A 26597-nucleotide genomic window follows, 5' to 3' on the forward strand; every position below is an offset into this window, starting at 1 on the left:
GAAAAAAAGCAACTTTGTGCCACTTCAATCAAGAACTTTTTTCTTCATTTCATGTAGAACCATCAACTTGTTCTGTGCCCTTAACTAAGATGGCGGCTGGCCCGGCGGGGTCCGGCGCGTTGACGCCTCCGCCGCCCTAATCCAAGATGGCGGAGGGGGGCCCTTGCAATTGTGGCGGCTGCTGCCCCAATTCAAGATGGCGGCGGCGGCCTCAACCAGCCCCCTGCGCGCCGGCTGGCTGCCCACACCAAAGATGGCGGAGGTGCGCTTCCATAGCAACCGGGTCAAGTGGCCACCGCCCCACCCTCTGGCCCTCAATCCTGCCCTGCAAAAATAAAATTTAGGGATGTTTATGAATCAGAGTGGATTGGAAGGCGATTTGTGGCGGCAGATTTAAAAAATAAAAGGTGGAAAAGAGTGTTTGGGGGCTGGTCCCACCCCTGGCGGCGCCTGATTGGCTGCGGCCTCACCCAGACCGGGGCTACTGATTGGCCGGCGCGGCTGTCAATCAGAGCTGGCCTGGCTTACTTCCGCGTTGGGATCAGTATAATGTTCACAGGCAATGGAGTCTTTCAGTAGGAAGCCTTAAAGTCCACAAATTGCAAAGGAGTGGCTCGCAAATGCCCATTTAAGTGCCCAGGCCTCTTATTTGCAGCCTTCGCAACCAGAAGCACCCACCAGTGGGTGGGAGCGGAGGGCTTAATTCGATGCAATTGGCTGGGCGCTGGACCCGGGCACGACCTCTGACCCGCGCCAAGTGGCGTGGCGACCCGTCCCCAACGAGACGATGGATCCTCCAGCGGAGATCCTCCTGCACGGCGAGTTCGGGGCAGCGGGGTCCCGGGACACCCGCTATGCCCTGACCCTGACCCGGCAGGACCTCCACGTCCAGCGGTTGGGCCCCAGGCCCGAGCAAGAGCGGCGCCTGGTTCTGCCGCTGTGCCACGTGTTGGGTTGCCGGGCGGCGAGGGGCGGTGGCGGGCGGCGCCCTCCGCCGGAGCCGGAGGAGGAGGCGGCGGAGGACCAGGCGGCTCACTTCGCCATCTACTGCTACCTGCCTAAGAAGCGGCTGGTGGGTGCGGCCAAAGGGCGCCAACGGCTGGTGAAGACCTTCCAGGTGGACGGCTGGCCGCGGCGGGCGGACAACCAGGCCGTGGCGGAGCGGTGGAGCACGGCCGTCAAGTGCCTGCTGCTGGGCGTGCAGCTCCCGGGAGAGGCAGGTCAGACGGGTTCTCGGTTTCTGCGTTATTTTTCCCCCCCTTCCCCTTTGGTGTCAAAAACAGGAAGGCAGATTATTATCTGAACGGCAATAGATTGGGAGAAGGGGAAGTGCGACGAGACCTGGGTGTCCTTGTGCACCAGTCGCTGAAGGTAAGCGTGCAGGTGCAGCAGGCGGTTAAGAAGGCAAATGGTATGTTGGCCTTCGTAGCGAGAGGGTTCGAGTACAGGAACAAGGATGTCTTGCTGCAGCTGTACAGGGCCTTGGTGAGACCACACCTTGAGTATTGTGTGCAGTTTTGGTCGCCTTATCTGAGGAAGGATGTTCTTGCCATGGAGGGAGTGCAGCGAAGATTCACCAGGCTGATACCTGGGATGGCAGGAATGACGTATGAGGAGAGATTGGGTCGATTGGGCTTATACTCGCTGGAGTTTAGAAGAATGAGAGGGGATCTCATTGAAACTTATAAAATTCTGACAGGACTAGACAGACTAGATGCAGGAAGGATGTTCCCGATGGCGGGGGAGTCCAGAACCAGGGGTCACAGTCTAAGGATAAGGGGTAAGCCATTTAGGACTGAGATGAGGAGGAATTTCTTCACCCAGAGAGTGGTGAACCTGTGGAATTCTCTACCACAGAAGGCAGTTGAGGCCAATTCATTAAATATATTCAAGAAGGAGTTAGATATATTTCTTAAGGCTAAAGGGATCAAGGGATATGGGGAGAAGGCAGGGACAGGGTGATGCGCTATCAATTACTCAAAAGACTGAGGTTAAGCGAGTAACTAACAGGCTTTTATTAACAAGAGAATGAAGGTGTGCCTCGAGTGGTCGACCAGTCCAGAATACAGAGGGACTGTGGAGCAGTTACCTTTATACCTGGACTCGTGGGAGGAGTGAGCCGAGGCATGTACAGACATGTTCACAGTGGAATACAAACACCCACACAGGCAGGTATAACAGTGGTTTACCACACAGGGTACTGAATTTGGATGATCAGCCATGATCTCATTAAATGGCGGAGCAGGCTCGAAGGGCCGAATGGCCTACTCCTGCTCCTATCTTCTATGTTGACAAAGTCCCGCATGGGAGACTGGTCAAGAAGGTAAGAGCCCATGGGATCCAGGGCAATTTGGCACATTGGATCCAAAATTGGCTTCGTGGCAGGAGGCAGAGGGTGACGGTCGAAGGTTGTTTTTGTGACTGGAAGCCTGTGTCGAGTGGTGTACCGCAGGGATTGGTGCTGGGTCCCTTGCTGTTTGTTGTGTACATTAATGATTTAGATACGAATGTAGGAGGTATGATCAGTAAGTTCGCAGATGACACGAAAATTGGTGGTGGTGTAAATAGCGAGGAGGGAAGCCTCAGGCTACAGGATGATAGAGACGGGATGGTTAGATGGGCAGAACAGTGGCAAATGGAATTTAACCCTGAAAAGTGTGAGGTGATGCATTTTGGACAGACTAACAAGGCAAGGGAATACACAATGAATGGTAGGACCCTAGGAAGGACAGAGGATCAGAGGGACCTTGGTGTGCATGTACATAGATCCCTGAAGGCAGCAGGACAGGTGGATAAGGTGGTTAAGAAGGCATATGGGATACTTGCCTTCATTAGCCGAGGCATAGAATATAAGAGCAGGGAGGTTATGATGGAGCTGTACAAAACGCTAGTTAGGCCACAGCTGGAATACTGTGTGCAGTTCTGGTCGCCACACTATAGGAAGGATGTGATTGCATTGGAGAGGGTGCAGAGGAGATTCACCAGGATGTTACCTGGGGTGGAGCGCTTCAGCTATGAAGAGAGACTGGACAGGCTGGGGTTGTTTTCCTTGGAGCAGAGAAGGCTGAGGGGGGGCCTGGATTGAGGTGTACAGAATGATGAGGGGCATAGATAGGGTAGATAGAAAGGAACGTTTCCCCTTAGTAGAGGGGTCAATAACCAGGGGGCATAGTTTCAAGGCAAGGGGCAGGAGGTTTAGAGGGGATTTGAGGAAAAACTTTTTCACCCAGAGGGTGGTTGGAATGTGGAACTCACTGCCTGAAAGGTTGGTCGAGGCAGGAACCCTCACAACATTCAAGAAGCATTCAGATGAGCACTTGAAACGCCATAGCATACAAGGCTACGGACCAAGTGCTGGAAAATGGGATTAGAATAGACGGGGATTGATGGCCGGCGTGGACACGATGGGCCGAATGGCCTCTTTCTGTGCGGTATAACTCTATGAGATGCCAGTCTTAAGCCTGTGCTCAATTGGGTCTCATCGACAGGCACCTGGAGTACGGTGCACAGTTTTGCTCTCCTTACCCAGGGAAGGACATTCCTGCCTTAGAGACAGTGCAAATTCGATAAGGTGCCACCCGAAAGCTTGCTACTCGAGATACGGGGTTGGGGGTAATATATCGGCAGGGCTAGAGGATTGGTTAACCGACAGAAAAGGAAAAATATAGAACATAGTAAAATAGGAGCAGGAGTAGGCCATTCGGCCCTTCGAGCCTGCTCCGCCATTCAATGAGATCATGGCTGATCCTCTATCTCAATACCATATTCCCGCACTCTCCCCGTACCCCTTGATGCCTTTTGTGTCTAGAAATCTATCCATCTCCTTCTTAAATATATTCAGTGACTTGGCCTCCACAGCCTTCTGTGGTAGAGAATTCCACAGGTTCACCACCCTCTGAGTGAAGAAATTCCTCCTCATCTCAGTCCTAAATGTCCTACCAAAGGTATTAAGGGATATGGGCCAAAGGCGGGTCTATGGAGTTAGGTCGCAGATCAGCCCATGATCTCATTGAGTGGCGGAACAGGCTCGAGGGTCTCAATGGCCTCCTCCTGTTCCTGTGTAACAGGCTCGAGGGGCTGAATGGGCCTCCTCCTGTTCCTGTGTAACAGGCTCGAGGGGCTGAATGGGCCTCCTCCTGTTCCTGTGTAACAGGCTCGAGGGGCTGAATGGGCCTGTTCCTGTGTAACAGGCTCGAGGGGGCTGAACGGGCCTGTTCCTGTGTAACAGGCTCGAGGGGCTGAATGGACCTCCTCCTGTTCCTGTGTAACAGGCTCGAGGGGCTGAATGGGCCTCCTCCTGTTCCTGTGTAACAGGCTCGAGGGGCTGAATGGGCCTCCTCCTGTTCCTGTGTAACAGGCTCGAGGAGGCTGAATGGGCCTCCTCCTGTTCCTGTGTAACAGGCTCGAGGGGGCTGAATGGGCCTCCTCCTGTTCCTGTGTAACAGGCTCGAGGGGCTGAATGGGCCTCCTCCTGTTCCTGTGTAACAGGCTCGAGGGGGCTGAGTGGGCCTCCTCCTGTTCCTGTGTAACAGACACGAGGGGCTGAATGGGCCTCCTCCTGTTCCTGTGTAACAGGCTCGAGGGGGCTGAATGGGCCTCCTCTTGTTCCTGTGTAACAGACACGAGGGGCTGAATGGGCCTCCTCCTGTTCCTGTGTAACAGACTCGCGGGGGCTGAATGGGCCTCCTCCTGTTCCTGTGTAACAGGCTCGAGGGGCTGAATGGACCTCCTCCTGTTCCTGTGTAACAGGCTCAAGGGGCTGAATGGGCCTCCTCCTGTTCCTGTGTAACAGGCTCGAGGGGCTGAATGGACCTCCTCCTGTTCCTGTGTAACAGGCTCGAGGGGCTGAATGGGCCTCCTCCTGTTCCTATGTTCAGGTAGGAATAGTGGGGTGCCGCAAGGATCAGTGTTGGGGCCTCAGCTATTTACAATCTATATTAATGAGCTAGATGAAGGGACCGAGTGTAATGTATCCAAGTTTGCTGATGATACAAAGCTAGGTGGGACAGTAAGCTGTGAGGAGAACACAGAGTCTGCAAAGGGATATAGATAGACTGAGTGAGTGGGCAGTAAGGTGACAGATGGAGTATAATGTGGGGAAATGTGAGGTTATTCACTTTGGTAGTAAGAATAGAAAAGCAGACTATTTTTAAATGGTGAGAAACATTCACACTGTCGGTGTTGAGAGAGATTTGGGTGTCCTCGTACAGGAAACACAGAAAGCTAGCCTGCAGGTACAGCGAGCAATAAGGAAGGCAAATGGTCTGTTGGCCTTTATTGCAAGGGGGTTGGGGTATAAGAGTAAGGAAGTCTCGCTACAATTGTACAGGGCCTTGGTGAGACCACACCTGGAGTACTGTGCACAGTTCTGGTCTCCTAATCTAAGGAAGGATATACTTTCCTTGGAGACGGTGCAACGCAGGTTCACCAGATTGATTCCTGGGATGGGGGGGTTGTCCTATGATGAGAGATTGAGTAGATTGGGCCGATACTCCCTGGAGTTTAGAAGAATGAGAGGTGATCTCATTGAAAGGTGTAAGATTCTGAGGGGGATTGACAGGGTAGATGCTGAGAGGCTGTTTCCCCCTGGCTGGAGAGTCTCGAACCAGGGGTCACAGTCTCAGGATAGGAGGAACCTCTTGGTCCCTGTGGGTGAGGGTCAGTGGGTACTGAGGGGGACAGGAGTCTCTCGGTCCCTGTGGGTGCGGGTCAGTGGGTACTGAGGGAGACAGGAACCTCTCGGTCCCTGTGGGCGAGGGTGAGTGGGCACTGAGGGAGACAGGAGTCTCTCGGTCCCTGTGGGTGCGGGTCAGTGGGTACTGAAGGAGACAGGAGCCTCTCCGTCCCTGTGGGCGAGGGTCAGTGGGTACTGAGGGAGACAGCAGCCTCTCGTTCCCTGTGGGTGAGGGTCAGTGGGCACTGAGGGAGAGAGGAGCCTCTCGGCCCCTGTGGCTGAGGGTCAGTGGGCACAGAGGGAGACAGGAGCCTCTCGGCCCCTGTGGGTGAGGGTCAGTGGGCACTGAGGGAGACAGGAACCTCTCGGTCCCTGTGGGTGATGGTCAGTGGGCACTGAGGGAGAGAGGAGCCTCTCGGCCCCTGTGGCTGAGGGTCAGTGGGCACAGAGGGAGACAGGAGCCTCTCGGCCCCTGTGGGTGAGGTCAGTGGGTACTGAGGGAGACAGGAACCTCTCGGCCCCTGTGGCTGAGGGTCAGTGGGCACAGAGGGAGACAGGAGCCTCTCGGTCCCTGTGGGTGAGGGTCAGTGGGCACTGAGGGAGACAGGAGCCTCTCGGTCCCTGTGGGTGAGGATCAGTGGGTACTGATGGAGACAGGAGCCTCTCGGTCCCTGTGGGTGAGGATCAGTGGGTACTGAGGGAGACAGGAGCCTCTCGGTCCCTGTGGGTGAGGGTCAGTGGGTACTGATGGAGACAGGAGCCTCTCGGTCCCTGTGGGTGAGGGTCAGTTGGTACTGAGGGAGACAGGAGCCTCTCGGTCCCTGTGGGTGAGGGTCAGTGGGTACTGATGGAGACAGGAGCCTCTCGGTCCCTGTGGGTGAGGGTCAGTGGGTACTGAGGGAGACAGGAGCCTCTCGGTCCCCTGTGGGTGAGGGTCAGTGTGTACTGAGGGAGACAGGAGCCTCTCGGTCCCTGTGGGTGAGGGTCAGTGGGTACTGATGGAGACAGGAGCCTCTCGGTCCCTGTGGGTGAGGGTCAGTGGGTACTGAGGGAGACAGGAGCCTCTCGGTCCCCTGTGGGTGAGGGTCAGTGGGTACTGAGGGAGAGAGGAGCCTCTCGGCCCCTGTGGCTGAGGGTCAGTGGGTACTGAGGGAGACAGGAGCCTCTCGGTCCCTGTGGGTGAGGGTCAGTGGATACTGATGGAGACAGGAGCCTCTCGGTCTCTGTGGGTGAGGGTCAGTGGGTACTGAGGGAGACAGGAGCCTCTCGGTCCCTGTGGGTGAGGGTCAGTGGGCACTGATGGAGACAGGAGCCTCTCGGTCCCTGTGGGTGAGGGTCAGTGGGCACTGATGGAGACAGGAGCCTCTCGGTCCCTGTGGGTGAGGGTCAGTGGGTACTGAGGGAGACAGGAGCCTCTCGGTCCCTGTGGGTGAGGGTCAGTGGGTACTGAAGGAGACAGGAGCCTCTCGGTCCCTGTGGGTGAGGGTCAGTGGGTACTGAGGGAGACAGGAGCCTCTCGGTCCCTGTGGGTGAGAGTCAGTGTGTACTGAGGGAGACAGGAGCCTCTCGATCCCTGTGGGTGAGGGTCAGTGGGTACTGAGGGAGACAGGAGCCTCTCGGTCCCTGTGGGTGAGAGTCAGTGGGCACTGAGGGAGACAGGAACCTCTCGGTCTCTGTGGGTGATGGTCAGTGGGCACTCAGGGAGACAGGAGCCTCTCGGTCCCTGTGGGTGAGGGTCAGTGGGCACGGATGGAGACAGGAGCCTCTCGGTCCCTGTGGGTGAGGGTCAGTGTGTACTGAGGGAGACAGGAGCCTCTCGGTCCCTGTGGGTGAGGGTCAGTGGGTACTGAGGGAGACAGGAGCCTCTCGGTCCCTGTGGGTGAGAGTCAGTGGGTACTGAGGGAGACAGGAGCCTCTCGGTCCCTGTGGGTGAGGGTCAGTGGGCACTGATGGAGACAGGAGCCTCTCGGTCCCTGTGGGTGAGGGTCACTGGGTACTGAGGGAGACAGGAGCATCTCGGTCCCTGTGGGTGAGGGTCAGTGGGCACTGAGGGAGACAGGAGCCTCTCGGTCCCTGTGGGTGAGGGTCAGTGGGCACTGAAGGAGACAGGAGCCTCTCGGTCCCTGTGGGTGAGGGTCAGTGGGTACTGAGGGAGACAGGAGCCTCTCGCTCCCTGTGGGTGAGAGTCAGTGGGTACTGAGGGAGACAGGAGCCTCTCGGTCCTTGTGGGTGAGGGTCAGTGGGCACTGAGGGAGACAGGAGTCTCTCGGTCCCTGTGGGTGAGGGTCAGTGGGTACTAAGGGAGACAGGAGCCTCTCGGTCCCTGTGGGTGAGGGTCAGTGTGTACTGAGGGAGACAGGAGCTTCTCGGTCCCTGTGGGTGAGGGTCAGTGGGTACTGAGGGAGACAGGAGCCTCTCGGTCCCTGTGGGTGAGGGTCAGTGGGCACTGATGGAGACAGGAGCCTCTCGGTCCCTGTGGGTGAGGGTCAGTGGGCACTGATGGAGACAGGAGCCTCTCGGTCCCTGTGGGTGAGGGTCAGTGGGTACTGAGAGAGACAGGAGCCTCTCGGTCCCTGTGGGTGAGGGTCAGTGGGTACTGAGAGAGACAGGAGCCTCTCGGTCCCTGTGGGTGAGGGTCAGTGGGTACTGAGAGAGACAGGAGCCTCTCGGTCCCTGTGGGTGAGGGTCAGTGTGTACTGAGGGAGACAGGAGCCTCTCGGTCCCTGTGGGTGAGGGTCAGTGGGCACTGATGGAGACAGGAGCCTCTCGGTCCCTGTGGGTGAGGGTCAGTGGGCACTGATGGAGACAGGAGCCTCTCGGTCCCTGTGGGTGAGAGTCAGTGTGGGTACTGAGGGAGACAGGAGCCTCTCGGTCCTTGTGGGTGAGGGTCAGTGGGTACTGAGGGAGACAGGAGCCTCTCGGTCCCTGTGGGTGAGGGTCAGTGGGCACTGAGGGAGACAGGAGCCTCTCGGTCCCTGTGGGTGAGGGTCAGTGGGCACTGATGGAGACAGGAGCCTCTCGGTCCCTGTGGGTGAGGGTCAGTGGGTACTGATGGAGACAGGAGCCTCTCGGTCCCTGTGGGTGAGGGTCAGTGGGCACTGATGGAGACAGGAGCCTCTCGGTCCCTGTGGGTGAGGGTCAGTGGGTACTGATGGAGACAGGAGCCTCTCGGTCCCTGTGGGTGAGGGTCAGTGGGCACTGATGGAGACAGGAGCCTCTCGGTCCCTGTGGGTGAGGGTCAGTAGGCACAGAGGGAGACAGGAGCCTCTCGGTCCCTGTGGGTGAGAGTCAGTGGGCACTGATGGAGACAGGAGCCTCTCGGTCCCTGTGGGTGAGGGTCAGTGGGCACTGAGGGAGACAGGAGCCTCTCGGTCCCTGTGGGTGAGGGTCAGTGGGCACTGAGGGAGACAGGAGCCTCTCGGTCCCTGTGGGTGAGGGTCAGTGGGCACTGAGGGAGACAGGAGCCTCTCGGTCCCTGTGGGTGAGGGTCAGTGGGCACTGAGGGAGACAGGAGCCTCTCGGTCCCTGTGGGTGAGAGTCAGTGGGCACTGAGGGAGACAGGAGCCTCTCGGTCCCTGTGGGTGAGGGTCAGTGGGTACTGAGGGAGACAGGAGCCTCTCGGTCCCTGTGGGTGAGGGTCAGTGGGTACTGAGGGAGACAGGAGCCTCTCGGTCCCTGTGGGTGAGGGTCAGTGGACACTGAGGGAGACAGGAGCCTCTCGGTCCCTGTGGGTGAGGGTCAGTGGGCACGGATGGAGACAGGAGCCTCTCGGTCTCTGTGGGTGAGGGTCAGTGGGCACTGAGGGAGACAGGAGCCTCTCGGTCCCTGTGGGTGAGGGTCAGTGGGTACTGAGGGAGACAGGAGCCTCTCGGTCCCTGTGGGTGAGGGTCAGTGGGCACGGATGGAGACAGGAGCCTCTCGGTCCCTGTGGCTGAGGGTCAGTGGGCACTGAGGGAGACAGGAGCCTCTCGGTCCCTGTGGGTGAGGGTCAGTGTGTTCTGAGGGAGACAGGAGCCTCTCGGTCCCTGTGGGTGAGGGTCAGTGGGCACTGATGGAGACAGGAGCCTCTCGGTCCCTGTGGGTGAGGGTCAGTGGGCACTGAGGGAGACAGGAGCCTCTCGGTCCCTGTGGGTGAGGGTCAGTGTGGGTACTGAGGGAGACAGGAGCCTCTCGGTCCCTGTGGGTGAGGGTCAGTGGGTACTGAGGGAGACAGGAGCCTCTCGGTCCCTGTGGGTGAGGGTCAGTAGTGCCTAACCTTCTTGTCACTGATTTGCCTCCCCTTCTGTCTCAACCTGGCATTTCTCTTTGGGGCCTGTGATTCAGAAAAAGCCTGGGCATGGATTTTAATGGTGCCTGCCTCTCTCTCTCTGCAGAAATCACTCCTAGCCTCCTGCCAAGGCCCCGCCGTCTGCTGCTCCTGGTCAACCCTCACAGTGGACGATCTCTGGCCATGAGCTACTGCCACAACCACATCCTGCCCATGATCGCCGAGGCCAACATCAGCTACAACCTCATCCGCACAGGTAGATCCCGCACTGGGCCCCAGCTGGAGTATTGCGGTCCAGTACCGGCCGCCGCACTTTTTAGGAAGGACGTGAAGGCTTTGGAGAGGGCGCAGAGGAGATTTACTGCAATGGATTCCAGGGATGAGGGACTTCAGTGATGTGGAGAGACTGGAGAAGCTGGGGTTGTTCTCCTTAGAGCAGAGAAGGTTAAGAGGAGATTGACCAGAATGGTACCAGGGATGAGGGACTTCAGTGATGTGGAGAGACTGGAGAAGCTGGGGTTGTTCTCCTTAGAGCAGAGAAGGTTAAGGGGAGATTGACCAGAATGGGACCAGGGATGAGGGACTTCAGTGATGTGGAGAGACTGGAGAAGCTGGGGTTGTTCTCCTTAGAGCAGAGAAGGTTAAGGGGAGATTGACCAGAATGGTACCAGGGATGAGGGTCTTCAGTGATGTGGAGAGACTGGAGAAGCTGGGGTTGTTCTCCTTAGAGCAGAGAAGGTTAAGGGGAGATTGACCAGAATGGGACCAGGGATGAGGGACTTCAGTGATGTGGAGAGACTGGAGAAGCTGGGGTTGTTCTCCTTAGAGCAGAGAAGGTTAAGGGGGAGATTGACCAGAATGGTACCAGGGATGAGGGACTTCAGTGATGTGGAGAGACTGGAGAAGCTGGGGTTGTTCTCCTTAGAGCAGAGAAGGTTAAGGGGAGATTGACCAGAATGGTACCAGGGATGGGGGACTTCAGTGATGTGGAGAGACTGGAGAAGCTGGGATTGTTCTCCTTAGAGCAGAGAAGGTTAAGGGGAGATTGACCAGAATGGTACCAGGGATGAGGGACTTCAGTGATGTGGAGAGACTGGAGAAGCTGGGATTGTTCTCCTTAGAGCAGAGAAGGTTAAGGGGAGATTGACCAGAATGGGACCAGGGATGAGGGACTTCAGTGATGTGGAGAGACTTAGAGCAGAGAAGGTTAAGGGGAGATTGACCAGAATGGTACCAGGGATGAGGGACTTCAGTGATGTGGAGAGACTGGAGAAGCTGGGATTGTTCTCCTTAGAGCAGAGAAGGTTAAGGGAGATTGACCAGAATGGGACCAGGGATGAGGGACTTCAGTGATGTGGAGAGACTGGAGAAGCTGGGGTTGTTCTCCTTAGAGCAGAGAAGGTTAAGGGGAGATTGACCAGAATGGTACCAGGATGAGGGACTTCAGTGATGTGGAGAGACTGGAGAAGCTGGGGTTGTTCTCCTTAGAGCAGAGAAGGTTAAGGGGAGATTGACCAGAATGGTACCAGGGATGAGGGACTTCAGTGATGTGGAGAGACTGGAGAAGCTGGGGTTTTTCTCCTTAGAGCAGAGAAGGTTAAGGGGAGATTGACCAGAATGGTACCAGGGATGAGGGACTTCAGTGATGCGGAGAGACTGGAGAAGCTGGGTTGTTCTCCTTAGAGCAGAGAAGGTTAAGGGGAGATTGACCAGAATGGTACCAGGGATGAGGGTCTTCAGTGATGTGGAGAGACTGGAGAAGCTGGGGTTGTTCTCCTTAGAGCAGAGAAGGTTAAGGGGAGATTGACCAGAATGGGACCAGGGATGAGGGACTTCAGTGATGTGGAGAGACTGGAGAAGCTGGGTTGTTCTCCTTAGAGCAGAGAAGGTTAAGGGGGAGATTGACCAGAATGGTACCAGGGATGAGGGACTTCAGTGATGTGGAGAGACTGGAGAAGCTGGGGTTGTTCTCCTTAGAGCAGAGAAGGTTAAGGGGAGATTGACCAGAATGGTACCAGGGATGGGGGACTTCAGTGATGTGGAGAGACTGGAGAAGCTGGGATTGTTCTCCTTAGAGCAGAGAAGGTTAAGGGGAGATTGACCAGAATGGTACCAGGGATGAGGGACTTCAGTGATGTGGAGAGACTGGAGAAGCTGGGATTGTTCTCCTTAGAGCAGAGAAGGTTAAGGGGAGATTGACCAGAATGGGACCAGGGATGAGGGACTTCAGTGATGTGGAGAGACTGGAGAAGCTGGGGTTGTTCTCCTTAGAGCAGAGAAGGTTAAGGGGAGATTGACCAGAATGGTACCAGGGATGAGGGACTTCAGTGATGTGGAGAGACTGGAGAAGCTGGGATTGTTCTCCTTAGAGCAGAGAAGGTTAAGGAGAGATTGACCAGAATGGGACCAGGGATGAGGGACTTCAGTGATGTGGAGAGACTGGAGAAGCTGGGGTTGTTCTCCTTAGAGCAGAGAAGGTTAAGGGGAGATTGACCAGAATGGTACCAGGGATGAGGGACTTCAGTGATGTGGAGAGACTGGAGAAGCTGGGGTTGTTCTCCTTAGAGCAGAGAAGGTTAAGGGGAGATTGACCAGAATGGTACCAGGGATGAGGGACTTCAGTGATGTGGAGAGACTGGAGAAGCTGGGGTTTTTCTCCTTAGAGCAGAGAAGGTTAAGGGGAGATTGACCAGAATGGTACCAGGGATGAGGGACTTCAGTGATGCGGAGAGACTGGAGAAGCTGGGGTTGTTCTCCTTAGAGCAGAGAAGGTTAAGGGGAGATTGACCAGAATGGTACCAGGGATGAGGGTCTTCAGTGATGTGGAGAGACTGGAGAAGCTGGGGTTGTTCTCCTTAGAGCAGAGAAGGTTAAGGGGAGATTGACCAGAATGGGACCAGGGATGAGGGACTTCAGTGATGTGGAGAGACTGGAGAAGCTGGGGTTGTTCTCCTTAGAGCAGAGAAGGTTAAGGGGGAGATTGACCAGAATGGTACCAGGGATGAGGGACTTCAGTGATGTGGAGAGACTGGAGAAGCTGGGGTTGTTCTCCTTAGAGCAGAGAAGGTTAAGGGGGAGATTGACCAGAATGGTACCAGAGATGAGGGACTTCAGTGATGTGGAGAGACTGGAGAAGCTGGGGTTGTTCTCCTTAGAGCAGAGAAGGTTAAGGGGAGATTTAATAGAGGTGTTCAAAATCATGAAGGGTTTTGATGGAGTAAATAAGGAGAAACTGTTTCCAGTGGCAGGAGGGTCGGTAACCAGAGGACACAGATTGAAGATAATCGGCACAAGAACCAGAGGGGGAGATGAGGAGAATGTTTTTGACGCAGCGAGTTGTTGTGATCTGGAATGCGCTGCCTGAAAGGGCGGTGGAAGCAGATTCAATCGTAACTTTCAAAATGGGGATTGGAGAAATACCTGAAGGGGAAAAATTTGCAGGGCTGTGGGGAACGAGCGAGGGGGGAGTGGGACTAATTGGTGAGCTCGACCCAAAGAGCTGGCACAGGCACGATGGGCCGAATGGCCTCCTTCTGTGCTGTATCGTTCTCTGATAGCTGTTTATTTGTGTGTGTGTGTCTCAGTGCTGGTTGAGTGGGGCAGAATTCATTCACCTTCTCCTCTCTCTCCCCCTTTCTCTGCCGCACAGAATATCAGAATCACGCCCGGAAGCTGGTACAAGACATCGAGCTCGCCGAGTGGGATGGAATTGTCATCGTGTCTGGAGACGGACTGCTCCACGAGGTAATGACAGGAATGTCTGAGTGTGGGAGGCCAGGGCAGGTACAGCACGGGGTTAGATACAGAGTAAAGCTCCCTCTACACTGTCCCGTCAAACACTCCCGGGGGCAGGTACAGCACGGGGTTAGATACAGAGTAAAGCTCCCTCTACACTGTTCCATCAAACACTCCCAGGGCAGGTGCTACACGGGGTTAGATACAGAGTAAAGCTCCCTCTACACTGTCCCATCAAACACTCCCAGGGCAGGTACAGCACGGGGTTAGATACAGAGTAAAGCTCCCTCTACACTGTTCCATCAAACACTCCCAGGGCAGGTGCTACACGGGGTTAGATACAGAGTAAAGCTCCCTCTACACTGTCCCATCAAACACTCCCAGGGCAGGTACAGCACGGGGTTAGATACAGAGTAAAGCTCCCTCTACACTGTCCCATCAAACACTCCCAGGGCAGGTACAGCACGGGGTTTGATACAGAGTAAAGCTCCCTCTACACTGTCCCATCAAACACTCCCAGGGCAGGTAGAGCACGGGTTAGATACAGAGTAAAGCTCCCTCTACACTGTCCCATCAAACACTCCCAGGGCAGGTACAGCACAGGGTTAGATACAGAGTAAAGCTCCCTCTACACTGTCCCATCAAACACACCCAGAGCAGGTACAGCACGGGTTAGATACAGAGTAAAGCTCCCTCTACACTGTCCCGTCAAACACTCCCGGGGGCAGGTACAGCACAGGGTTAGATACAGAGTAAAGCTCCCTCTACACTGTCCCATCAAACACACCCAGAGCAGGTACAGCACAGGGTTAGATACAGAGTAAAGCTCCCTCTACACTGTCCCATCAAACACTCCCAGGGCAGGTACAGCACAGGGTTAGATACAGAGTAAAGCTCCCTCTACACTGTCCCGTCAAACACTCCCGGGGGCAGGTTACAGCACGACCTGAATTCCCATCGCATGTTCCTTGTTCTCTCTGTGCTGCAGGTCATCAACGGGTTAATGGAGCGGCCGGATTGGAAGAAGGCAATTCAGATGCCGGTTGGTATCCTTCCCGCAGGATCTGGGAATGCACTTGCGGCCGCTGTCAATCACAATGCAGGGTAAGTCCAGGGGCTTTCGATCCGGGACCCTCTAACCAGCAGCCCATTCAGACATCTGGGCCTGGTTCCTACTCTTGAGATAGAAACATAGTAAATAGGAGCAGGAGTCGGCCATTCGGCCCCTCGAGCCTGCTCCGCCATTCAATGCGATCATGGCTGATCATCCAAATTCAGTATCCTGTCCCTGCTTTCTCCCCGTATCCCTTGATCCCTTTAGCCTTAAGAAATATATCCAACTCCTTCTTGAATATATTTAATGAATTGGCCTCCACCACCCTCTGTGGTAGAGAATTCCACAGGTTCACCACTCTCTGGGTGAAGAAATTCCTCCTCATCTCTGTTCTAAATGGCTTACCCCTTATCCTTAGACTGTGACCCCTGGTTCTGGACTCCCCGACCATCGGGAACATCCTTCCTGCATCTAGTCTGTCCAGTCCTGTTAGAATTTTATAAGTTTCAATGGGATCCCCTCTCATTCTTCTAAACTCCAGCGAGTACAAGCCCAATCTCTCCTCATACGTCATTCCTGCCATCCCAGGAATCAGCCTGGTGAATCTTCACTGCACTCCCTCCATGGCAAGAACATCCTTCCTCAGATAAGGCGACCAAAACTGCACACAATACTCAAGGTGTGGTCTCACCAAGGCCCTGTACAACTGCAGCAAGACATCCTTGTTCCTGTACTCGAACCCTCTCGCTGCGAAGGCCAACATACCATTTGCCTTCTTAACCGCCTGCTGCACCTGCATGCTTACTGACGTTCTCTTTTTATATTTTGTCCATGTCTCTTTTCCCTCCTCCAGGTACGGGATGGCGATGGGGGAGGAGCTGCTTGTGAACTGCACCCTCTTGCTGTGCCGTGGCCTGGCCGCGCCCATGGACCTGGTCTCGGTGACCACTGCCTCCGGGGAGAGGCGCTTCTCCTTCCTCAGTGTGGCCTGGGGCTTCGTGGCGGACGTGGACATCGAGAGCGAGAAGTACCGCGGGGCCGGCTCGGCACGCTTCACCGTGGGGACGCTGGTGCGCCTGGCCTCGCTCCGCCGCTACCGGGGCCGCCTCTCCTACCTCCCGTGCACCGCCCGCCCCAAGCGGGCGCTGTGCCGCAGCGTCACCACCTCGGCCGAGGGGCCCCTGGCGCCACTGCCGGCCCACCCCCCCCCTCAGCCGCACCCTCTCCGACACCGGCCTCTGGAGCCGGGCCCCTGACTCCCCCTCTCCCTTCCTGGCCTGCGAGGGCTTCTCTTTCGAGGGCCCCTCGCTACCCGAGGAGGCGGACTTCGGCGCGCGCGAGGACGGCGACCGCCCGGAAGCCGATTTCCCCGCGCGCGAGGACGCGGGTCGCGGCAGCTCTGAAGCCGATTTCCCCGCGCACAAGGGCTCGGGTGACGGCAGCTCTGAAGCGGATTTGCCCGCGCGCAGGGACGCGGGTCGCGGTGGCTCTGAAGCCGATTGCCGCCAAGACGGGGGCCTCCCCGAGGATGAGCTGCTCCCCCCCTTAGACCAGCCGGTGCCCCCGCACTGGCAGACGCTGGAGGGCGACTTTGTCCTGGTGCTGGCCATGTACCAGACGCACCTGGGCGCCGACCTGATGGCCGCCCCCTTCGCCCGCTTCGACGACCGCGCCCTGCACCTCTGCTACGTGACGGCGGGCATCTCCCGGGCGGCCCTGCTCCGGCTCTTCCTGGCCATGGAGAAGGGCAACCACTTCGCCCTCGACTGCCCGCACCTGGCCTGCGTGCCCGCCCTGGCCTTCCGGCTGGAGCCCCTCACCCCCAAGGGCGTCATCACCGTGGACGGCGAGCAGGTGGAGTACGGACCCCTCCAGGCCCAGGTCCACGGGGGTCTCGCCAAGCTGATCACCGGGGTTCCCCCCGACACCAACGGGGTCTGAGGGGGTCTCTCTCTGTCCGTCTGTTTCTGTCGCTCTGTATCTCCGTCTCTGTCTTTCTCTCTAGTAAACTCACAACCTCCGACAATGACCTCTTATCCCCCTCCTTGGACATCCCAGTCCTCAGGAGGATGGGACGAGAGCTTGCTCTGATTACGGTACGAGATGCTCACAGTGATGGGAAATTAACGTGAGTTTGCACAGGGCGAGAGCGGATTCTCTGTCCCCGCCGCCTCCCCCGACAATAAGCCACCCCCTCCCTGCGTGCTAATTATGTTGCCTGGATCCTGACTTTTAATTGGGCGATGATGATGTCTTTGAGAGTTGGATTGGAGCCTGTTTTTAAAAGCAGGGATCCAAGTCCCTGCTTCAAACTAACACTAACCTTTAACCCTCTGGGACCAGGGCGTCAAGACTAGCTAGGAGGGCATGGGACAGTGTAGAGGGAGCTTTACTCTGTATCTAACCCCGTGCTGTACCTGCCCTGGGAGTGTTTGATGGGACAGTGTAGAGGGAGCTTCACTCTGTATCTAACCCCGTGCTGTACCTGCCCTGGGAGTGTGTGATGGGACAGTGTAGAGGGAGCTTTACTCTGTATCTAACCCCGAGCTGTACCTGCCCTGGGAGTGTTTGATGGGACAGTGTAGAGGGAGCTTTACTCTGTATCTAACCCCGTGCTGTACCTGCCCTGGGAGTGTTTGATGGGACAGTGTAGAGGGAGCTTTACTCTGTATCTAACCCCGTGCTGTACCTGCCCTAGGAGTGTTTGATGGGACAGTGTAGAGGGAGCTTTACTCTGTATCTAACCCATGCTGTACCTGCCCTGGGAGTGTTTGACGGGACAGTGTAGAGGGAGCTTTACTCTGTATCTAACCCCCTGCTGAACCTGCCCCCAGAATGTTTGGGGCCGTGTAGAGGGAGCTTTACTCTGTATCTAACACTTGATGTGGACACTAATTGAGATTAATGATCTGTATATTTTTGTATAATTTATTGTCTGAATTAACTCGACCTGAAAGCTGCTTAACCTGTCAGGAACTGTTCCCTCTTTGCGGGTAGGGGGAGTCAATGGGCTTGGCGTACATTTTGCCGATGTCATTTGGATTTGTGAAGGGGCCCACGAGCCCCCCTGGACATCCCATGAACTCCGCCGATCCCGTGGCTGGGGGGACCCCGCCGGTTTTTTTTTGATAATTGTGTTTTGACTATGACTGGAAACAATCTTTTAATGATTCTCATGAGGTTTTAACTCGGCCCTCCTTCCAAATGGGGCTTTAACAACCCCGCCACTGCTCCCGTGCCCTAATTCAAGCCCACACACACACCAGAGTGAGAGAGCATCTCTCAAGCCGAGAATGGAGCCTGGGCTTGTCCTGCTCGGGTGGAGGGCACTTGACTGATCTGTTGGGATGCGGTGTACTCGACGAACCTTGTACGTTAACAGTCGAGGGTCTGGTGCGAATATGTTTGATTTGTTTGTTCGATTTAAGCGGGAGCATTTTCTCTCGCGCTCTCTCGCGCTCCTCTCTCGCCGGATTTGCACTTGTTTAAGATGGTGGGGACGTTTGGTTGTCAGTTGCCGCCTCGGCTGTGGAAAGCAATAATAAAACTGATCTGAAAAAACACCCGAGTCGGCCTCTGGTTCTTTGCTCAGCGTAACCTCTCCGCTGCTGAATCCTTCGTCCGTGCCCCTCCAGATTTTCGAACTATTCCGACGATCTCCGTAAACTTCAGCTCATCCCAAACTCCCGCTGCCACCCCCACCCCCCACATGTCCTAACTCGCACCGAGTCCCATCACCCCCTGTGCTCACCTCCTCCAGGCCCCTCCAATTCTCATCCTCCTGTTCAAATCCCTCCATGGCCCCTCGCCCCCTCCCTATCTCTGTAACCTCCTCCAGCCCCTACAATTCTCATCCTCCTGTTCAAATCCCTCCATGGCCCCTCGCCCCCTCCCTATCTCTGTAACCTCCTCCAGCCCCTACAATTCTCATCCTCCTGTTCAAATCCCTCCATGGCCCCTCGCCCACTCCCTATCTCTGTAACCTCCTCCAGCCCCCTACAATTCTCATCCTCCTGTTCAAATCCCTCCATGGCCCCTCGCCCCCTCCCTATCTCTGTAACCTCCTCCAGCCCTACAATTCTCACCCTCCTGTTCAAATCCCTCCATGGCTCTCGCCCCCCCCCTATCTCTGTAACCTCCTCCAGCCCCTACAATTCTCATCCTCCCGTTCAAATCCCTCCATGGCCCCTCGCCCCCTCCCTATCTCTGTAACCTCCTCCAGCCCCTACAATTCTCATCCTCCTGTTCAAATCCCTCCATGGCCCTCGCCCCCCTCCCTATCGCTGTAACCTCCTCCAGCCCCTACAATTCTCATCCTCCTGTTCAAATCCCTCCATGGCCCCTCGCCCCCTCCCTATCTCTGTAACCTCCTCCAGCCCCTACAATTCTCATCCTCCTGTTTAAATCTCTCCATGGCCCCCTCCCTATCTCTGTAACCTCCTCCAGCCCTCCGAGATCTCTGCGCTCCTCCATATTCTGGCCTCTTGAGCATCCCCGATTTCCATCGCTCCACCATTGGCGGCCGTGCCTTCAGCTGCCTGGGGCCCTGAGCTCTGGAATTCCCTCCCTAAACCTCTCCACCTCTCTTTTTAAGACGCTCCTTAAAACCGACCTCTTTGGTCACCTGTCCTAATATCTCCTTACGTGGCTCGGTGTCAGATTCCTGTTAAGCGCCTTTGATGGTGTTTATTTCTTAAAGCTGCGCTGTTACCAACAGGAACTGTTGTCGCTGAGAGGCACAGACTGCTCGAGATAAGTTGTGCGGGTTTTTTTTTTAAAAAAAAGAAATCTTACTTTATTGCAAAAAGGAAAACGAAACACAGGAACTATTCTGTACAAAGCACGGGTCGAATGTTAATCGCGAGTTGCTCTCGCAAGTGTGACAGAGTTACCTCCAAATTAAGCCGCCCGCCCCTTCACCACCCCCCCCCCCGCCCCACGCCAAACCCCTCCCAGACCCAGAGGAAAAAAAGAAACTTGTGTGCCAGCGGGAGTGATTCAGTGTCTCTCGCGCTCTCTCTCTCTCTCTCTCTCTCGGGCGAGTCTAGAAAGTGTTGTAGATTCCGAAGGGTGGACCTTCTCTGTACAGTCTCTCACGTGGATCCTCAAATTCAGGACGCCTCATCAGTGTCCTGCAATAGGTCGGGGGGAAGAAAAAGACACAGAAACATCACAAGATATCTGTACACTGACTGGTGTCTCTCAGTCCCTCTCTCTCAGGGAGATAGCTGTACACTGACTGGTGTCTCTCAGTCCCTCTCTCTCAGGGAGATAGCTGTACACTGACTGGTGTCTCTCAGTCCCCTCTCCCTCAGGGAGATATCTGTACACTGACTGGTGTCTCTCAGTCCCCCTCTCTCTCAGGGAGATATCTGTACACTGACTGGTGTCTCTCAGTCCCTCTCTCTCTCAGGGAGATAGCTGTACACTGACTGGTGTCTCTCAGTCCCTCTCTCCCTCAGGGAGATATCTGTATACTGACTGGTGTCCCTCTCTCCCTCAGGGAGATATCTGTACACTGACTGGTGTCTCTCAGTCCCTCTCTCTCAGGGAGATAGCTGTACACTGACTGGTGTCTCTCAGTCCCCTCTCCCTCAGGGAGATATCTGTACACTGACTGGTGTCTCTCAGTCCCCCTCTCTCTCAGGGAGATATCTGTACACTGACTGGTGTCTCTCAGTCCCTCTCTCTCTCAGGGAGATAGCTGTACACTGACTGGTGTCTCTCAGTCCCTCTCTCCCTCAGGGAGATATCTGTATACTGACTGGTGTCCCTCTCTCCCTCAGGGAGATATCTGTACACTGACTGGTGTCTCTCAGTCCCTCTCTCTCAGGGTGATATCTGTACACTGACTGGTGTCTCTCAGTCCCCCTCTCCCTCAGGGAGATATCTGTACACTGACTGGTGTCTCTCAGTCCCTCTCTCTCTCAGGGAGATATCTGTACACTGACTGGTGTCTCTCAGTCCCCCTCTCCCTCAGGGAGATATCTGTACACTGACTGGTGTCTCTCAGTCCCTCTCTCTCAGGGTGATATCTGTACACTGACTGGTGTCTCGCAGTCCCTCTCTCAGGGAGATATCTGTACACTGACTGGTGTCCCTCTCTCCCTCAGGGAGATATCTGTACACTGACTGGTATCTCTCAGTCCCTCTCTCTCAGGGTGATATCTGTACACTGACTGGTGTCTCTCAGTCCCTCTCTCTCTCTCAGGGAGATATCTGTACACTGACTGGTGTCCCTCTCTCCCTCAGGGAGATATCTGTACACTGACTGGTGTCTCTCAGTCCCTCTCTCTCAGGGTGATATCTGTACACTGACTGGTGTCTCTCAGTCCCCCCTCTCTCTCAGGGAGTTATCTGTACACTGACTGGTGTCTCTCAGGGAGATATCTCTGTAACCTCCTCCAGCCCCTACAATTCTCATCCTCCTGTTCAAATCCCTCCATGGCCCCTCGCCCCCTCCCTATCTCTGTAACCTCCTCCGGCCCCTACAATTCTCATCCTCCTGTTTAAATCCCTCCATGGCCCTCGCCCCCTCCCTATCTCTAACCTCCTCCAGCCCTACAATTCTCATCCTCCTGTTCAAATCCCTCCATGGCCCTCGCCCCCTCCCTATCTCTGTAACCTCCTCCAGCCCCTACAATTCTCATCCTCCTGTTCAAATCCCTCCATGGCCCTCGCCGCCTCCCTATCTCTGTAACCTCCTCCAGCCCTACGACCCTCCGAGATCTCTGCGCTCCTCCAATTCTGCCCCCTTGAGCCTCCCCGATTTCCATCGCTCCACCATTGGCGGCTGTGCCTTCAGCTGCCTGGGGCCCTGAGCTCTGGAATTCCCTCCCTAAACCTCTCCGCCTCTCTCTCCTCCTTTAAGACTCTCCTTAAAACCGACCTCTTTGACCCAGCGTTTGGTCACCTGTCCTAATAACTCCTTATGTGGCTCGGGGTCAGATTGTGTTTGATAATCGCTCCCGTGAAGCGCCCTGGGACGTTTTACTACGTTAAAGGCACGGGATAAATGACCTTTCTCGTCATGTTCGGTGGATTACGAGCAACCGACGCTAAGGTGGTTACCTGTCTAACATCTCGTAGGGGTCGAAGGGCGGCAGCAGTAGTTCTCGGCTGCGGTAGAGCGGGGGCTGTGGTTCCAGGTAGCGGCTCCAGGGTCTGTCGTACAGTGGAGGGGGAGGGAGGGGTACGGAGACCACTGGACGCTGGTAGAAGGGGCGTTCCCGGTAATCCCGGAACCGGGGCTGCGTCGGCCACTTCAGCTCGTGCGAGACAGAGGCAGAGGCAGAGGCAGAGGCGCTGGCGCTGGAGCTCGAGCTGGGCTTGGGCTCCCTAGAGAGAGGGAAACAGAGAGAACTTAGTGAACATAGAGAACAGAGAGAAACTTAGCGAACATAGCCTGGCCATCGAAAAAGGCAGACACAGGCAGACCAGGCTGCCAAGAGAGGACAGGATATGCTCTCACTGCAGTCAGGGAGTGGTGGAGACAGAGATGCACTTCCTCACAGCTTGTGGAAAATATCAGGGCATCAGGGAGAATTTCTACCAAAAATTCACACAAATATGCCCTGAATTCAGAAATTTGAATGACGACCAAAAACTCCCATACCTACTAGGGGAAGAGAGAAATTGTGTAACACTAGCGGCACACTATGTTACAGCTTGCCATAAACAGAGGGACAACCAGTAAATATAAGAAAAGAGTATATACAAATTATACGAATGTATATTTATACACTCAGGGATATACCTGTTTATACACTGTATGGATAGATCTGCGTTTATGTGTTCAACCATAAATGTTTTTTGATGCTTTGGCAACATAAGATGTACCTTGTCATGCCAATAAAGCGATTTGAATTTGAATTTAATTTGAGTGGGAGAGAGAGAGGAGAAGAGGGAAGGAGAGGGAAACAGAGAGGGAGGGGGGGAGGGCGGAGGGGGGAGGCGGCGGGGGGAGAGGCGAGAGAGGGAGAGGCAAGAGAGGGAGAGGCAAGAGAGGGAGAGGCAAGAGAGGGAGAGGCAAGAGAGGGAGAGGCAAGAGAGGGAGAGGCAAGAGAGGGAGAGGCAAGAGAGGGAGAGGCAAGAGAGGGAGAGGCAAGAGAGGCAAGAGAGGGAGAGGCAAGAGAGGGAGAGGCAAGAGAGGGAGAGGCAAGAGAGGGAGAGGCAAGAGAGGGAGAGGCAAGAGAGGGAGAGGCAAGAGAGGGAGAGGCAAGAGAGGGAGAGGCAAGAGAGGGAGAGGCAAGAGAGGGAGAGGCAAGAGAGGGAGAGGCAAGAGAGGGAGAGGCAAGAGAGGGAGAGGCAAGAGAGGGAGAGGCAAGAGAGGGAGAGGCAAGAGAGGGAGAGGCAAGAGAGGGAGAGGCAAGAGAGGGAGAGGCAAGAGAGGGAGAGGCAAGAGAGGGAGAGGCAAGAGAGGGAGAGGCAAGAGAGGGAGAGGCAAGAGAGGGAGAGGCAAGAGAGGGAGAGGCAAGAGAGGGAGAGAGAAACAGAGAGGGAGAGAGAAACAGAGAGGGAGAGAGAAACAGAGAGGGAGAGAGAAACAGAGAGGGAGAGAGAGAGAGAGAGGAACAAGGGGGGGGGGGGGGGGGGAGGGAAAAAGAGAGACATTAAGTATTTCTTGTACACGCGAGCAGATGACTGTAAGGAAGCATGTGTTACATGGCAGCCTGAGACAGGGTCAGTGAGCGCTGGGGCTCCCCAACTCCCAGCCACTCATCAAACTCCGAGCCCTGGGCTCCTGTCAATACACGGCATCAGTAATCGACCGGACCCGTCCCCCCCAGCGAGGGAGTCCAGCGCCCGCGGGGAGTCCCATGACACCCCCAGCGACGGGTCATGCCCCCAGGCAGAAGAGATCAAGGGCTCCTCGCTCTTGATTTGGGGAAGGGGGGGGGTGCGAATTCAGGGGAGGGGACGTCCCTCTCCCTAACCTGAACGTGCTCACCTCGGCCTGGCCTGGACTTCGGGCCTCCTTTCCGCTGGGCGCCTCTCCGACTTCCGCTCCTCCCTCTGCCTCGACAGTTCAGAGTTGGACATGCCCAGTTTCTCCGCCAGCGTCTTCTGAAGAGGGGGGCGGGGGGTGGGCGAGAAAATGGAAACCGTTCAGTTTGGAATCAACTGCTCGTCCAGAGAGGTTGAACGAGCTCGATCTCGGACAGAAGAACACAAGAAATAGGAGCAGGAGTCGGCCATTCGGCCCCTCGATCCTGCTCCGCCATTTAAAGAGATCATGGCTGATCATCCAAATTCAGTACCCTGTCCCTGCCTTCTCCCCATATCCCTTGATCCCTTTAGCCTTAAGAAATATAGCCAACTCCTTCTTGAATATATTTAATGAATTGGCCTCCACTGCCTTCTGTGGTAGAGAATTCCACAGGTTCACCACTCTCTGGGTGAAGAAATTCCTCCTCATCTCAGTCCTAAATGGCTTACCCCTTATCCTTAGACTGTGACCCCTGGTTCTGGACTCCCCGCCATCGGGAACATCCTTCCTGCATCTAGTCTGTCTCGTCCTGTCAGAATTTTATAAGTTTCAATGAGATCCCCTCTCATTCTTCTAAACTCTAGCGAATATAAGCCCAATCGACCCAATCTCTCCGCATACGTCATTCCTGCCATCCCAGGTATCAGTCTGGTGAATCTTCGCTGCACTCCCTCCATGGCAAGAACATCCTTCCTCAGATAAGGCGACCAAAACTGCACACAATACTCAAGGTGTGGTCTCACCAAGGCCCTGTACAACTGCAGCAAGACATCCATGCTCCTGTACTCGAACCCTCTCGCTACGAAGGCCAACATACCTTTTGCCTTCTTAACCGCCTGCTGCACCTGCATGCTTACCTTCAGTGACTGGTGCACAAGGACACCCAGGTCTCGTTGCACTTCCCCTTCTCCCAATCTATTGCCATTCTGATAATAATCTGCCTTCCTGTTTTTGCCACCAAAGTGGATAACCTCACATTTATCCACGTTATATTGCAACTGCCATGCTTCTGCCCAATCACCCAACCTGTCCAAATCGTACTGGAGTTTCTCGGCATCCTCCTCACAGCACACACGCCCACCCAGCTTTGTGTCGTCTGCAAACTTGGAGATATTACATCTAGTTCCCTCGTCTAGATCATTAATATAGATTGTGAATAGCTAGACTCTCCAGCCAGGGGGAAACAGCCTCTCAGCATCGACCCTGTGAATCCCCCTCAGAATCTTAGACCTTTCAATGAGATCACCTCTCATTTTTCTAAACTCCAGAGAGTATCGGCCCAATCTCCTCAATCTCTCCTCATAGGAACAGAAGAAATAGGAGCAGGAATAGGCCACTTGGCCCCTTGAGCCTGCTCCGCCATTCAATATCATTTTTTTTTTATTTTTAATTCATTGATGGGATGTGGGCGTCGCTGGCTAGGCCTGCATTTAGTGCCCATCCCTAGTTGCCCTTGAGAAGATGGTGGTGAGCCGCCTCCTTGAACCGCTGCAGTCCATATGGTGTAGGTACACCCACAATGCTGTTAGGAAGGGAGTTCCAGGATTTTGGCCCAGCGACAGTGAAGGAACGGCGATACAGGTCCAAGTCAGGATGGTGTGTGACTTGGAGGGGAACTTGTAGGTGGTGATGTTCCCGTGCACCTGCTGCCCTTGTCCCTCTAAGTGGTAGAGGTCGCGGGTTTGGAAGGTGCTGTTGAAGGAGCTTTGGCGAGTTGCTGCAGTGCATCTTGTAGATGGTGCACACTGCAGCCACGGTGCGCTGGTGGTGGAGGGAGTGAATGTTGAAGGTGGTGGATGGAGTGCCAATCAAGCGGGGCTGCTTTGTCCTGGATGGCTGATCTTGGGCTCAAAGCCACTTCCCCGCCCGCTCCCCATAACCCTTCACTCCCTTATCTTGCAAAAATGTGTCTATCTCCACCTTAAATGTATTCAATGACCCAGCCTCCACGGCTCTCTGGGGCAGAGAATTCCACAGATTTACGACCCTCCGAGAGAAGAAATTCCTCCTCTTCTCAGTTCTAAAAGGGCGACCCTTTATTCTGAAACTGTGCTCCCGAGTTCTAGATTTCTCCACGAGGGGAAACATCCTCTCTGCATCTACCTTGTCGAGCCCCCTCAGTATCTTATTCTTCTAAACTCCAATGAGTATAGGCCCAGCCTGCTCAACCTTTCCTCATAAGTCAACCCCCTCATCTCTGGAATTAGAACAACCCCCCCATCCCAGGAATCAATCTAGTGAACCTTCGTTGCACTGCCTCCAAGGCAAGTATATCCTTCCTTAGATAAGGAGACCAGAACTGTGCACAGTTCTCCAGGTGTGGTCTCACCAAGGCCCTGTACAATTGTAGCAAGACTTCCTCGCTCTTATACTCCAACCCCCTTGCAATAAAGGCCAAAATGCCATTTGAAACACAGTGTGGAGATGCCGGCGTTGGACTGGGGTGGACAAATGCAAGAAGTCACACAACACCAGGTTATAGTCCAACAGCTTTATTTGAAATCACAAGCTTTCGGAGCGCTGCTCCTTCGTCAGGTGAAGTGGAGAGATGCATAAAGACACAGCTTATATAGTCAGAGAATAATGTCAGATGATTACAGGTAATCTTTCCACCTGCCATTTATCACACCCCGGCAGAGAGATAATCACAGCAATCAAAGTTGTGAATGGTGTCCAAACAGGTCAGTCAGGAACACATTACATCAAAGAGCAATGAGGTGGGGTCACGAGGGGGTCAAATGTTGCATCTGTGTTCCGCACCCATGAGGGCGGCCTCAACCGGGATCTTGGGTTCATGTCACGCTACATGTAACCCCACCTGACGTAGGGTCATCCAGACTCGAGTTGTCGTTGGCTTGTTCTCTCTACACAGATGCGG

At 55.1% G+C, this 26597-nt stretch overlaps 2 protein-coding genes across 2 annotated transcripts in view; one reads left to right on the forward strand and one right to left on the reverse strand.

Annotated features, from left to right (window-relative positions):
* Positions 1-506: 506 nt before the first annotated feature.
* LOC147084840 (sphingosine kinase 2-like) lies at positions 507-17954 on the forward strand. Its single transcript, XM_085979546.1, is given in 6 exon segments — positions 507-1220; positions 10048-10197; positions 13591-13685; positions 14665-14780; positions 15584-15911; positions 15913-17954. Coding segments are annotated over 6 exon segments (1881 nt in total). The 5' UTR covers positions 507-787; the 3' UTR covers positions 16672-17954.
* Positions 17955-19496: 1542 nt separating this feature from the next.
* LOC147084841 (putative RNA-binding protein Luc7-like 1) overlaps positions 19497-26597 on the reverse strand; it is a 34363-nt gene continuing 27262 nt past the window's right edge. Inside the window, exons 5-7 of the mRNA XM_085979547.1 lie at positions 23681-23796; positions 21802-22068; positions 19497-19862 (exon numbers count right to left, since the gene is read on the reverse strand). Coding sequence (XP_085835673.1) covers positions 19775-19862; positions 21802-22068; positions 23681-23796 — 471 coding nt within the window. The 3' untranslated portion in view covers positions 19497-19774. The remainder of the gene's footprint in view (positions 19863-21801; positions 22069-23680; positions 23797-26597) is intronic.

The sequence above is a fragment of the Somniosus microcephalus genome, unplaced genomic scaffold (genome assembly GCF_052327205.1).
Source record: "Somniosus microcephalus isolate GS21.2 unplaced genomic scaffold, FLI_Smic_1.0 unresolved_chr9, whole genome shotgun sequence".
Classification (NCBI taxonomy): Eukaryota; Metazoa; Chordata; class Chondrichthyes; order Squaliformes; family Somniosidae; genus Somniosus; species Somniosus microcephalus.